This window comes from Lepisosteus oculatus, chromosome 15, assembly GCF_040954835.1.
Source record: "Lepisosteus oculatus isolate fLepOcu1 chromosome 15, fLepOcu1.hap2, whole genome shotgun sequence".
NCBI classification, from domain to species: domain Eukaryota; kingdom Metazoa; phylum Chordata; class Actinopteri; order Semionotiformes; family Lepisosteidae; genus Lepisosteus; species Lepisosteus oculatus.
In genome coordinates, this window is record NC_090710.1 from 30,650,086 (window position 1) to 30,663,532 (window position 13,447).

A 13,447-nucleotide genomic window follows, 5' to 3' on the forward strand; every position below is an offset into this window, starting at 1 on the left:
CAACCCCGATTAATGAAGAACTGGTTTAGTTCTAGAGCGAAACAGTAAAAAAATCAATTGGAAGAAACACCGTAGATACGTCTGGTTTTCAAGGAGACAATTCAGATCGAGTCTTGCTCTCCCTGAAGTTAGGAATGGCGTTCTTCCTTGACTCGGGTCTGCCCTGTACTCCACGTCTTGCATCTTGTACACCAGTGACAACCAATTTCTTCCAAGAATGATTTATCTTTTATCACTGCGTCTGATTGATCTAATTTGAATGAGAGCTTTCTAAAAAGGTAAATATTTATAATCCATACTTACAAGAATGGCATATCACCCTACAACTCACAACTGGCAGCCTACTGAAGCTCAGCAGGTGTGAGCCTGGCCAGTACCTGGATGGGAGACTCCTGGGAGAAATTAAGGTTGCTGCTGGAAGAGGTGTTAGTGGGGCCAGCAGGGGGCGCTCACTCTGCGGTCCATGTGGGTCCTAATGCCCCAGTATAGTGACTGGGACACTATACAGTAAACAGGCGCCATCCTTCGGATGAGATGTAAAACCAAGGTCCTGACTTCCTGTGGTCATTAAAAATCCCAGGGTGTTTCTTGAAAAGAGTAGGGGTGTAACCCCGGCGTCCTGGCCAAATTTCCCATTGGCCCTTCCCAATCATAGCCTCCTAATAATCCCCCTCTCTGAACTGGCTTCATTACTCTGCTCTCCTCCCCACTGAGAGCTGATGTGTGGTGAGCGTTCTGGCGCACTATGGCTGCCGTCGCATCATCCAGGTGGGGATGCACATTGGCGGCGGTGGTGGAGGGGAGTCCCCATTACCTGTAAAGCACTTTGAGTGGAGTGTCCAGAAAAAGCACTATATAAGTGTAAGCAATTATTATTATTATTACAAGCATACAGACAGGACAAAGGTGAGAGATTAAATAGCACTGGCATTCGTCAACTATGGCTCTGAGATTTTCCTTCTGGTGTATTCTGCACTCATGTGTAATTGTGAAACTAGTGGAGTACCACAGGGATCTGCACTAGGATAATTACTCTTCCTATCCTATATGTATCTCAATGACCTACATTGTGGTGTAGCTAGTAAAACGGTTTGTAGTAAGGTTTGTTAGATGATATCAAATTAGGAAGATGAGCAAATCCTGTACAAGCACCTAAAAAAGAAAGAGATAAAATACAAGACCAGACAAACACCTGGCAGATGATGTTTAATGTTGGCAAGCGCAGAGTTTCTTCTGGCAAAATACCTAAGCTAAGAATACAAAATGGGAAACACAGAGAAAGAAGACACGGCATATTAAAAAGACTTACGAGTTTACGCTGACACCTCATTTATATCTTCTGTGATAAAGTAATTAAACATGTAAGCAAAATGTTAGAATAAATATTTATGATATTAAAATTAAAACAAGATGTGTTGTGTTGAATTTGCATGATGCACTAGTAAGCCTTAAATGGAATATTGTGTATAATTCTGCTCAGCACATTATATTAAGGTTGTGCTGCTCTGGCATCACTGCAGCCAGGAGCAGTCAGATACATCCCAGGGCTTCAGGGACTGTCATGCACTGACAGCCTGTTTAATCATGAACAGAGGAGACTACAATGGGACTTAATGCAAGTGTCCAGCATCCCCACAGACATCTTCAATATCTGATAAATCCAAATCCAATCCATCTAATGAATTGGTTTTCAACAAATTACTGTGGCAGAAAGAGAGCTCCTCACTGATGAGCTGTTTTCTTTGAAGCTTGGTCTTATAGTCAATGATCCAATGAAACCCCCCCAAAATTCTTGTGAGATTGGTGTGTGCAAGCAGTAGTCTACATCTGTTGTTGTGAATAAAGGGCCTGTTTTGTGCTCTTAAATGCCAAATTCTCTGATTCTCTGATTCTTTTTATTTCATTAAGAAAGATTCTGAATCTGGATTGCTCATTGGCTAGAGGGAGCTCTGTCCTAAAAGACATATTCAGAAGTGTTTCTGTGCCGGTCACTCATCTCCCTTGCTTGGTTATTTCCAAATGCCCAAGTAGTGCTCACTATACTTCAGCTATTGCCAATCCCTATGTATTGAGCCATAGTTTATATTTCTTATTATAAAAAAGCCTTGTCAGGAACAGGTTAATCACATTGAACACAGTGAAACGAGTCCTAGTTACGTGTGGTTTGTGGGGGACGTTGCAATCTATTGTAAATTAACCCCCTCCTGCACTAGTATTCTTGTATATTAATATGTATTTCATTATTGCCTCTAGAGACACGTATTTACTGTATGTGTACAAATAAGGTAAATGCGGGTAATACATACAGAGGATTTCCAGCCATAAACAAACCCTAGACCCAGCTTTTAAAAAACAAACAAACAAACAAACAAACAAACAAACAAACAAACAACAACACATAAAAAATGAAAAACAATCAGGTTTATCGTATTTAACCCCGGACGATGATCGACCCCTTGTTGTTCCCTGGTTATAAAGACATCTCTCCACTAGGTGTCACCACTGATTTTTAGTGACGACTTTTCTGTCTTGTCCGGTCTCTCTAGATTTGTTGTCTGTGTGAACATGCGCACTATGAAAGTTACTCTATCATGGCGGCTTCCGATAGATCAACTAAAGATCGGTTATTGTCTGTTTTAGACGATTTGGAGGTGTTATCCAGGTACGCTCGCTGAGAAATACAGTATTTACGCCAGAAAGACTTTACCCTGTGGACAGTAAAGTGGAACAGAAAAGGTCTGAAAGGATTTCGGGGACTCGGATGTTGGCCTGTGTAGGCTATCACAGAGCAACTGATTTTACCTGAGCTTCAATGCAGTTTGACAAACTAGACACTTTGCGTGTTAAAGGTTATGAAATGTTATATTTATTTGTCACGTTTTGTGGAAAAAAAACAACAAGAAGAAATTCTTATAAAAAGTGATATTTACATTTACTGTATAGTATCTGTATTTCTTTGTTAAGTTGCCTCGGTTATGTGCAATAGTTGTTACGATCTGCTTATGTTAACTGTATATATGAACTGCAGGGAACTGATTGAGATGCTGGCGTTGTCGAGGAATCAGAAACTGCCCCAGCCTGGAGAAGAGACTCAGGTATAACTACGTTTTCGTCTCGAGTAAACTCCTTTGGAAGGTGATCTTATTTTGTTTCAACAGCACATCATTCACTTTCAAACGAATTGTTGTAATAAAACAAAAAGCGTGCCTGCGTAAACAGCTTACATTTTAGGAGGAACAAATACTCGGATCCCTACCAATCACAGAGCCTGTCTCAGTGGAGCCGGGCTAACTTATTAAAAAACACATTTACACTACATTGAATATCTGTCAAATTATTCCAGTGGGTGGTTACACGCATATTCATAGGTTTATTCCATGCTGAAAAGAGAAGAGAGAAAACACATCTGTATGCTTGTTTAACGATGCTGACTGGTCCCTGCCGAGACCTTACAGACAGAGGTGCAGTTGTACCAAAATGGATGCATCCAGTACTTGTTTTCCATTATTTTAATTTTAGCCTAGGCTTTCTTCGAGCGAGGAGGACCTTAGGGAGCTGGTCCCTGACATACAAAAAGGTTTAGGAACAGGGATTTAAAATATACATGCTCCATGTGTGGACATAGACCCTCTTGGGGGGCCCACCTTGTTTCTGGGTAACGAGACGACTTTAGTCAAGCCGCTTCTGAGAAAGAACTGTTCGTCTCCCAGTGGAAATCCCGGCTCGGCAGTGGAGCGTGTTTAAGAGGGCGTGCTCTTGTGCAGATCCTGGAACTGCTGGTGCAGAGGGACACTGAGTTCCAGGAGCTGATGAGAGTGGCTCAGGAGCAAGGTCAGGTCCACCTGGAGATGCAGCTCCTGGAGAAAGAGGTGGAGAAGAGAGACAGCGATATCCAGCAGCTGCAGAAACAGCTGAAAGAAGCCGAGCACATACTGGTAAGCAGGGTGACTAAAACAGAGACATTTGTATTGCTATCGGACCCCTCTGCTAGGAATTTTGGCTTTGAACTGGTTTTCTTGCAATATGTATCTAGTCAACTGCTTCTTCATAGTCAAAAACAGTTTATTTAGATTACAGATATTTCTAATAGTAGCGCTGGGGCTGCATTTTTCTTTCCTCACTAATCTTGACAACAGTGCACTTGGTGAAATGTTGAGGTTTTGTTGTGAAGAAAAGTGAGAATGTAAAAACAAAGGAACAGGTAATGGGTTTTAATCCCTGCTGAAAAGAAAAGAAAAAAGAAAGGAAACAACGTTTTGGCTGTGGAGCCTTCTTCAGGTGTGAGAAAGACAGGGCAGACAGCAAAGATTAAATGGCACAGGAGAACAAAAGCTCGGAGAGGGGAGGAGGAGGCAGAGAGGCCACTCAGGAAGTGCAAAGCGGAGAGGGGTGAAGAGCTGCCTGAGAATAGAGAAGATTACACAAGAATAAGTCAGTCATTGAGAGAAGGGGAAGGTGTGAACCTAGTTTCAGGATGAGTTTCGTTTCTGTAGTCTTTCTGCTGTGGGAGTTGAGAAACCCTTCTTTGAGAAAAGAGACCGAGAGATCAGTGTGATCATGGCCGTCTGAGGCGAAATAATAAAAAAAACTATGGGCTTGGAGAAATCTTTCATCTTCACAGCCCTAACATGTTATCTGAAGCGGTCTCCTAGTCTCCTTCCGGTTTCCCCAACGTAGATAGCTGGGCCTTTTTTGCAGGAGATACAGTATAGGATGTTATCTGGGTGATCTGGAATTGACCTGAGGTGCCCTGAATGAGCGTGTTGTAGAAACAATGCCATTTTGGATAAAGTTTCCAAAAACTTCTGCAGGGAGTTTCTAGTATATAATAACACGGACTATGTAGTTGTAGTCAACTAGGTGTAGTCAAAGTATTCAAGTTTTTCCAGTCATGTGTTTAAAATAATATAGTAAGATTTATTCATTTATTCTTTCTTTTTAGGCAACTGCTGTATACCAAGCAAAGGAGAAACTGAAGTCCATAGAAAAAGCAAGAAAAGGTCAAGATTATTTTTATTTCAAAATATTGATAGGTCTTTCAGTAAGTTTCATTAATAATTTCTCAAGTTAATCAAGCATAGAAAAAATCATGAGCATGATGCACGTAAAAGAGCTGCTTTTCAAAAATGTTTCTTTTTTTTTTTTGCTGAAGATACTTTACATGGTCCTGTAGGTAAAGCACTGGTAGGAACAACCGTTCTGGGTCAGAATTTCCAAACCGATCCCTTCAAGTAGCCAGTGTGCGGATGGTACATACTGACGTAGAATGTGCTTTAATGGTGAATGTCTTTGTTTCAGGAAGCATCTCCTCCGAAGAAATTATTAAATATGCTCACAGGATCAGTGCCAGCAATGCAGTATGTGCTCCCCTCAACTGGGTGCCAGGTAAGGCTGGGTACTCTGGAGAACTTGGGTTTGGGGCTTCCCTTCCGACTGGAGCTGGGGACAGAGTCCCAGCAGTGCAGATTTTTAATTGCTTGACAGTCTGGCAAGTTAATTAATAATTAAAATTGGTTCAAAGTCCCATACAAATCTTAAATTTATGAAATCTCCAGTTTTGAAGAGGGCTGTTTTTACAGTAAACATTGATCTGCACTGTGTTGCTGACAGTTATAGCTATAAAACTTCTTCGTAGTTAGTGTACTGGACTAAATGGGCGATCATGTTGTTTTAATTAAAGGGTGTCACATGCAGTTGCTTTATTTAGGATTAAGGATGATCTTGTTTTTTACCTGATATTTTCCATTTAAAAAATAGACTCTCTGGACTGAGTCTAAGAAAAGAAAAAAGGCGGCACTAGATGTAATAAATAACTGTATGAAGAGACGCTGTGATTATTTATTTTAATGTGAATGATGTTAATGTTAATCCTTATTTAGTTTGATTTGCTGTATGATCCGTCCTGGATTTCTGTTAAGTTGAATTAAAAAACATAATTATCTGAGAATTTGTGAGAAAATGATTTGGTCTCGGAAGAGAAACGTTCTTGTGTCCGTTCAGGACTTGATCGGTGACTGTGCCGTTTCAGGAGATCCCCGGAGACCCTACCCCACAGATCTGGAGATGAGGAGCGGCATGCTGGGGCACATGAGCAACCTGCCCACCAACGGGGTGAACGGGCACCTGCCGGGGGACGCCCTCGCAGCCGGAAGACTGCCTGGTAGCCTTGTCTCACCTGCGGCACCAACATGTCTCTTTGCTTTAGTGGGGCAATGCGATTTTATCACATAGATGGGTGTTTCTTTCCAAAAAGGAGGACTTACGAGTTTTGTCAGCGCCTGGTTCCATTGTGTCTCATGGGGAGCCTGTCCTACAGGAGGGATTGCACCCAGCTTCTGACCGTAGAATCCCAGTAATATAATACCAATATTCACGTGGGGCTGTGGCATTTAGGATGTGGATTTGCTAATTGTTTTAAGTTGCATCTCTCCAGCAGCCCTCCTCACGGTCTCTTCTCATTCCAGACGTGCTGACGCCCCAGTACCCCTGGCAGTCCAGTGACATGTCCGTCGGCATGCTGCCCCCCCACCACAGCAACGACTTCATGCTGGAGCCCCCCGGGCACAACAAGGAGAACGAGGACGATGTGGAGGTCATGTCCACCGACTCCTCCTCCAGCAGCAGCGACTCGGACTAGGGGACCGGGCGCCCCGCCTCGCAGTTGGATCGGTCGTTTCCGACGTCCCCAGAGTGGGTCTTCGAGTCTTTGGAAAGCAAACCGGCATCTGTAGTGAACTGTAAACTGGTAATGACAGGACTCATTACGCAGGAGAACAGTCTTACACTATGAAGACAGACGCAACTTAAAATGTTGCCTTTTTACACACAGGAAAAATTCAAATAACGTGGCCGCAAAATGGAAAATCCTCTAGCAGCATTATAAATAAAGAGGGGTCTGGAGATTTACAGCCCTGTTATCCAGACGTGAACGAGGATGTACAGATGCCACTTTATTTAGATTTTTCAGAAAGGCAATGGGGGGGCTTTTTGAGTGATCTTTGATAATAGTGGCTCAGGACTGTGCATTCAGGACAGCTCGATGTCTTTGGCTTTGTGAATCCATACGAGATGCCGAACATATCCTGAAGGGAATGAAGCAAATGATAGCAGGGTGGAAAGTAAAGATAAAATACAGCTATTACACTTCTTACTGCTATTCTGTCCCTGGCACTGATGTACTAGCGATCCTTTAGGTCTAAAAAAACCAATCAGAATGTATCGCTCTAGTTCCTAGAGTTTCATGTCGGAGTCGGGGATGTAAATGAAGTTCATCTAATGGATAGGCTGGGCTATCTTGGCCACAGGGTGCACGTGGAAGATTGGTGGCTGTGTTCTTGAAAATGTGAGTTGAATAGTAAATTTGAACTTGTCACTCTTAGTTGAGTGTATAAGTTCCCCGTTACCAGCTGACTAAAGGATACAACCTAAGTGCAGTATGTAAATGTAAGAAAAAACAGCCACTAACATTTCAGATGTGGACCAGTGGTCCAATTGGTATCTGGTTTAAAAAAGGAATATGGCAGTTTCTATAATTGGGATTGCTGATTATGAAAATGCTAAAGGTCTAAGTTTCTCCACGTCCTGTACAGCCGGACAGCTCGTGAACGACAAGGAAAAGAAAGCCTATTCTTTGCGGGTGCTTTGTGATTGTCATTAAGTTAACGGCGTCAAATACGCAAAAGTTGGATTCAGTTTTTTAATTAAAATACTGTAAAACAAATATGTAGTCTTCAGAAACTCAGATGTTTCATTTCCACAGGCCCGTTACCTGTGTTTGTTCCCTAGTGTCCTGAGATGAACTGTGAAACATCAGAGTGAAAGGGCAGCCCTAGCTAGCTCGTCTCAGAGCTGTGACTCTCACTGCCTGGATCAGACTGCTGTCTCTGCAATGACTCTGGCCCCCTGCTCAAAGGCTAAATGCAGAGGTAGTGCTTGCTGAAGATGGCAGGGTAGGGAACGTGGCTCGACACGAAGTGTCGTTCAGTACATTCAGAATGAACCGTCTCAGTTGCTTCATTTTTCTGACGCTTTAGCCTGCTGCCGGTGTTTGAAAAAGAAAGACGACGGGTGATTCTTGAGAAGGCAGCTTTTATCCAGTGGCCAAATGGAAAATACTGCGTGGTTCTGCGGATTGACAAGAGGGAGTCATTCAGGTCATCTGGAGTTTAAAACACAAGCTTGTTGCTCATGACAGTAAGGGAAGCTCAATAGTCCCGTGGTGAAAAGGCTGTTTCAGGGCTGATCAACACCCATGTCTGTTAACACCTATTGTATGTGTTATGAATTTCTTTGTATATTTTGTTTTAATGTTTTTGCTGTATGACTAATTGTAATATTCGATACAGTGGTGGGAATCCCTTAGGTTATTATACCTCACAATTTCATTTTCAGTTTGTTTTTGGATAAAATAAAGGAATGGTAAAACCTGGCATTTATTTTACAATAGTTTTGAAATTCTGCACAACTGTATATACTGTACATAGATTTGCTACTTTGTAAATAAAAGTCTTGTGGTAATTAAGTGTCTGTGGTTCTTTCCCTGTACAAGGGAAAACCTTAATCATGAAATACACTTTGTTGCCATCTTTCAGATACTGTATAAAGGTAGTGCTCGACTTACAATGAATGCGACTTGTGACCACTTGCATTTATGACGGCCGTCCCCTTAATTGAATTACTTTTTATAGGGAAAAGAAAAGGCAAACTGTTCAGTCTAAATTGTTCTATATTGTTGAAGAAGCCCCTGAAGGTGATCCGAGTCCTGAGGAACATGATCTTGAGGATCCACCCTCACAAGTCTCCTCTTCTGCTTCATCCGATGGGATTTACAAGCTTCATTAAGAAATCGCTCGGGCCCAGTGTGGATTCACGGTAAGTGCAAAGCAGCGCCTTTTTATTCATTTTTCAGCATGGATTACTTTTAGTGTATTTCATTTTAGAATATCTTTTATTTTACCATGAGTGAAGAGTAAAATGTGAAAAAATATAACAAAGCCGATTACACGATTGTAGCATTTATGCTTGTTAATTCTTTACACATCCATATGGTGCGTGTGGTATTGCGATACACGCGATCGCAGATTTTTCGACTTGCGATGAAATCGACTTACGACGGGGTCATCGCAACCTAACCCTGCCGGAAGTCGAGGACCACCTGTGATGATTCTAATGCTGCTTCCTCATTTCGTTTGCAAATGTTCAATGTGAACAATAACAAAATGTGTGGTACAGGAGTTTGTGACCCAGCAATATAGCGGTTCAGTTTTCTTTACAGAACATATGACAATAAAAGAGAACACTTCTTTTTTTACACAAACGGGTAACATAAATATTTAATTACCATTACATGACACATCAGCTGGTTTCGAGATGTGAAGGCACACAGGTCCCGCAGGCTTGTGATTGTGATAATAGAAACCCTATTTTGGACCAACCATTAAACCATTCGGTTAAAAATAAAAAACACTTTTCATGTACCCTTCACTTACAAGCTTTAACAGTACATACTGTATGCTGTCCCAATGATTTATACAACAAAGCTCTTGAACTAACATCTGATTTTGGACACCACCCTACTTTTTCACAAAGTTCTCCAGAATTTTTTTTTTACACCGTAATCTACCTAGAGTCCTGCTTCACCAGGTTTTAGGTGCAACAGGCAAAGTTTACCATCTCAACGGTACGTTCCTGCTTGAAGGCAGTTTGTCCCAGTGTTGTTGTCTGTGGTGCCCTGTGTGCAGTCTTTGAAAGGGTGGTAGCCTTGTTGTCTCAAGCAGGCGAGAGGCAGGAATAGCTGACTGTCCGGTGGAAAATCTTCCCATTTAATCCAGGACCATCCTATCAAAGAAAACAGTTCTTGAAATCACTGCTGCCGTCTGGAACACATCACACTAGGTCAGCCCCACCTACCCAGCCTCGTTTCAATGATGGGGGCAAGCGTTTCAGACAATTTCTAGAGGGCATAGCGTCTTCTGGTTTTTCATCCAATTTAACTGCAGTGGATATAGAAAGTCACCACACCTTTTCAAAATTTGTGCCTTTTGAAAATAAAAACAAATTAGGCTTGTTCCATTTTTATTAACACACAGTAACCCACATTAGCCAATTGAAAATAAAATTCTAAAACATTCTGAAAATAAATTAATTTCACTTTTTAATTTTATTTTATTTCACTTTCTCTGGGCTGAAAGCTTCCATGTACACCTGCCTTCGTTTTTCTCCGGCTCCACGTTGACAGGCTCGGCAGGGTAGTCGGCGTCCACCTCTCCTCTCATGATTATGGTGACATAGTGGTAGCTTTCTTCCACTTTGATGGAGTTCACCACCGAAGCGAACTGGACGTTCTTCAGCCGGAGTCCCGCTTCTTCCAGCACCTCCCTCGCGGCGCATTCTTCCCACGTTTCCCTGTTTCCCACAACAATTTCCACGGTTTGAGACGGCGGACAACAACAACAACAATGGGTCCCCCGGCAAACGCAACCGAAACCCCGCGGAGAAAGGGAAACGCCGTGGTCCTGTGCCAATGTTAATCAATCCATTTCAGTGCGTGCTGGTGCGCAATGAGAACAGGCTCAGGTGTACAGCGCCAGCTCAGTGGGCGGATACAGCAGATAAATGTATTTACATGTTAAACGGTGAACAGACAGACCTGTTCATTGTCCGAATAGAATTTCTTTTCGGGGAATAACAAGAGACTCGGCTCAGTCACGTCACACGGTTTTGTATAAATGCCTGGTGTTTATAATCTGGTATACGAGTTCTAAAATCGCCACTTTGAACTAGGACTGTGTGTGTATGTCTCCATCCCAAAAGACGTGATTTTCACCGACACCCGTGCAGTTAAATATCGGGCCGTGCTGTACTCTCTGGCCCTCGCTGTGACCACTGATGATCGCACACACTGCTGGTGGCTGGACCTGCTACTAACAAGCCCTCTCCTGCAGTGTCCTCTCCTGCACCTGCCTCACAACCACCTGCTGGCCGTGTACTGCTCGATCATGGGCTCTGCCGTGCTTCAGCATATAACAACAACAACAACAACAATAATAATAATAATAATAATTGCTTACACTTATATAGCGCTTTACAAGTAATGGGGATCCCCTCCACCACCACCAGTGTGCAGCCCCACCTGGATGATGCTCCAGTCCGCTCCCCACACACCAGCTCTCAGTGGGGAGGAGAGCAGAGTAATGAAGCCAATTCATGGAGGGGGATTGTTAGGAGGCTATGATTGGGAAGGGCCAATGGGAAATTTGGCCAGGACACCGGTCCATTTCGGCAGTTCGGCATCTCCCCCTCCCGCGTCACTTACACTCCCGCACCACAAACTGTAAAAACGGACCCAAGTCACAAGGTGACTCGATGGATCTGAAACCATGCAAGGCGTACAGTAAACAGACAGGTAGGTATTGTCATCACACAGCTGACCTGTGCGGATAGGGTTTACTTTTCACTACTAGAATAATGACCCCCGAGTGACCAGGTTTTAAAACTGAAGCACCGCTTTCCCCCTTTGATTCATGTTAAGGACCCTTAATATTCGTCTTTTCACATTTTAGAGGTCTAGAACAGGAAACTGAAAGACTGCGGTTTTACATACTATGACGGGGGTAACCAAGCACAGACAAGGCCACGTAGCGCTCAAGAAGTACACGCGTAAAATGTATCCAAGATTATCGAGGGGTAGCTGAACTTCGAGTGAAGAAAACTCCGCAGTCTGGCAGAAACTCCTCGATGTCAGATTGTTCTTATCAGGTGACGAGTTCCTAACACACAGCACTTAAAATGAACGAACAGCCCATTGTTGAAATAGTCTTATTTAAAAAAAAAACCAAAACAAACAAACCTAGACGCCAGGTCCAGTTGAGATCGTTTAATATGCAGATACACTTATCTACCATCCTTGACCGAATCCGGCTTTGGCAGAGGTACTGTAAATCACCACATGATGCACAAGTGATTTTTTTTTTAGCTCAGGGATAACCCGTCTGACTTCCTGCGCAAACGATTTCGACAACCGGTCTAAAAGCAGGCTTACCCGAACTCCAGATGCCCCCCGGGTAACTGATAGGTACCCTTCCCGACCGGACCCTTTCTCTGTCCGAGCAGGACACAGCTTGCGTGGGCGCTGCTGGTGACGAGCACCCCGACCCCCACACCGGGCCGCCTCCCGGTTCCGCTCATACCGGGCGCAGTCACGGCACGGAACCGCCTGACGCGACCCTCTCCTTTTGCGCCTTGATGCGTGCAAGGGGTGGGTGGGGCCGCGATATGACTTAAGCGGCGTTAGAAATTTGAAAAATAGCACATGATAAAAAAAAATAGTGTGTTCAGATTTGACATTCTCCCTAGCAGCGTGTCGTTTTGCGTTTTTTTTTATTCGTATCTAACGTTTTTGGATCCCTTTTCTCCTTTGTGTCATTTCATGATCAATATAGCACCGGAAAAAAAAATTACATCGACCAATCCGGTACAGTGAGAAGCGACCTGCTGCTACGACAACAAACGACAGTAGCAACACTGTCTTCAGGCGTCTAGTTTTCGCTACGAGGTGTCTACAGCCCCTAGATCTTATCCCGATCACAGCAGAGTCGGGTCCAAACCATGTTCAAAGACATGTCCAAACCCGGCAGGGTTGTGTTCTGGTGGCACCAGGACAGTACACCCAGCACCCCAACACCGGCTGCTCCCCTGCTCCGAGAGGGGAAGGTTCCGCTTGAAGATGCGTTATAGTTTCTTTAAAGAATGACCTCACCTTCCAAAAGTTCATTCACTAGCAAACCCCAGCTCAGATCGCACTCAGCTTTGCTGAGGTGGTTTTTTTAGAATAATCTGTGCACTGTCTGCATTGCAAAGCGACGAAATTGCGTTTTTTTTTTAAAAATCTCAATCACTTCAATATCATTCAGACACTGTGCTGTTATTGGCCCTCATACCGCCAGGGGGAGTCGCTCTGTGTTCGTGTCGCGCTTTCTGACGGCTCAGCCCCTTGTGCGGATCACATCCATGCGCCCAGCCCCGCCTGGTGACCCCCGGCGTGCTGCAGCTGACCCAGGCGCGACGGTCAATATTTCAGCCCCTTCACTCCGAATTGTTTTTTTTCCTTCCAAGAGTTTTCGCGCAATGTATCGCAATTAAACTTTGTTGAGATTATGTCTCCGATATGATGTTGCTGCTGGAAGAGGTGTATGGCCAGCAGGGGGCGCTCGCCCTGTGGTCCATGTGAGTCATAATAATAATAATAATAATAATAATAATAATAATAATAATAATAATTGCTTACATTTATATAGCGCTTTATTGACATTCCACTCAAAGTGCTTTACAGGTAATGGGGATCCCCTCCACCACCACCAGTGTGCAGCCCCACCTGGATGAAGCTCCAGTCCGCTCCCCACACACCAGCTCTCAGTGGGGAGGAGAGCAGAGTGATGAAGCCAGTTCA

At 43.6% G+C, this 13,447-nt stretch overlaps 2 protein-coding genes across 2 annotated transcripts; one reads left to right on the forward strand and one right to left on the reverse strand.

Annotated features, from left to right (window-relative positions):
* The first annotated feature begins 2,566 nt into the window (after window positions 1-2,566).
* On the forward strand, window positions 2,567-8,517 carry med4 (mediator complex subunit 4). Its single transcript, XM_069178968.1, has 7 exons — window positions 2,567-2,662; window positions 3,029-3,095; window positions 3,765-3,935; window positions 4,943-5,000; window positions 5,299-5,385; window positions 6,029-6,160; window positions 6,465-8,517. The coding sequence occupies exons 1-7, from the start codon at window positions 2,592-2,594 to the stop codon at window positions 6,635-6,637; spliced, it is 759 nt and encodes a 252-aa protein (XP_069035069.1). The 5' UTR covers window positions 2,567-2,591; the 3' UTR covers window positions 6,638-8,517.
* Window positions 8,518-9,299: 782 nt separating this feature from the next.
* On the reverse strand, window positions 9,300-12,725 carry nudt15 (nudix (nucleoside diphosphate linked moiety X)-type motif 15). The gene is made up of 3 exons (XM_069178969.1): window positions 12,041-12,725; window positions 10,208-10,404; window positions 9,300-9,837 (listed from the first exon to the last, which is right to left on the reverse strand). Exons 1-3 carry the CDS (start codon window positions 12,184-12,186, stop codon window positions 9,674-9,676), a joined length of 507 nt encoding a protein of 168 aa, XP_069035070.1. The 5' UTR covers window positions 12,187-12,725; the 3' UTR covers window positions 9,300-9,673.
* Window positions 12,726-13,447: the final 722 nt, after the last annotated feature.

Excerpts from the sequence above, each read along its gene's own strand:
- med4 (XM_069178968.1), top strand. The coding sequence starts at position 2,592 with ATGGCGGCTTCCGATAGATCAACTAAAGATCGGTTATTGTCTGTTTTA. Across the intron at positions 2,663-3,028 it reads GATTTGGAGGTGTTATCCAG|GGAACTGATTGAGATGCTGG; the intron begins GTACGCTCGCTG and ends TATGAACTGCAG. Across the intron at positions 3,936-4,942 it reads AAGAAGCCGAGCACATACTG|GCAACTGCTGTATACCAAGC; the intron begins GTAAGCAGGGTG and ends CTTTCTTTTTAG.
- nudt15 (XM_069178969.1), bottom strand. The coding sequence starts at position 12,186 with ATGAGCGGAACCGGGAGGCGGCCCGGTGTGGGGGTCGGGGTGCTCGTC. Across the intron at positions 10,405-12,040 it reads GGGGGGCATCTGGAGTTCGG|GGAAACGTGGGAAGAATGCG; the intron begins GTAAGCCTGCTT and ends TGTGGGAAACAG. Across the intron at positions 9,838-10,207 it reads GGAGCCGGAGAAAAACGAAG|GATGGTCCTGGATTAAATGG; the intron begins GCAGGTGTACAT and ends TTTCTTTGATAG.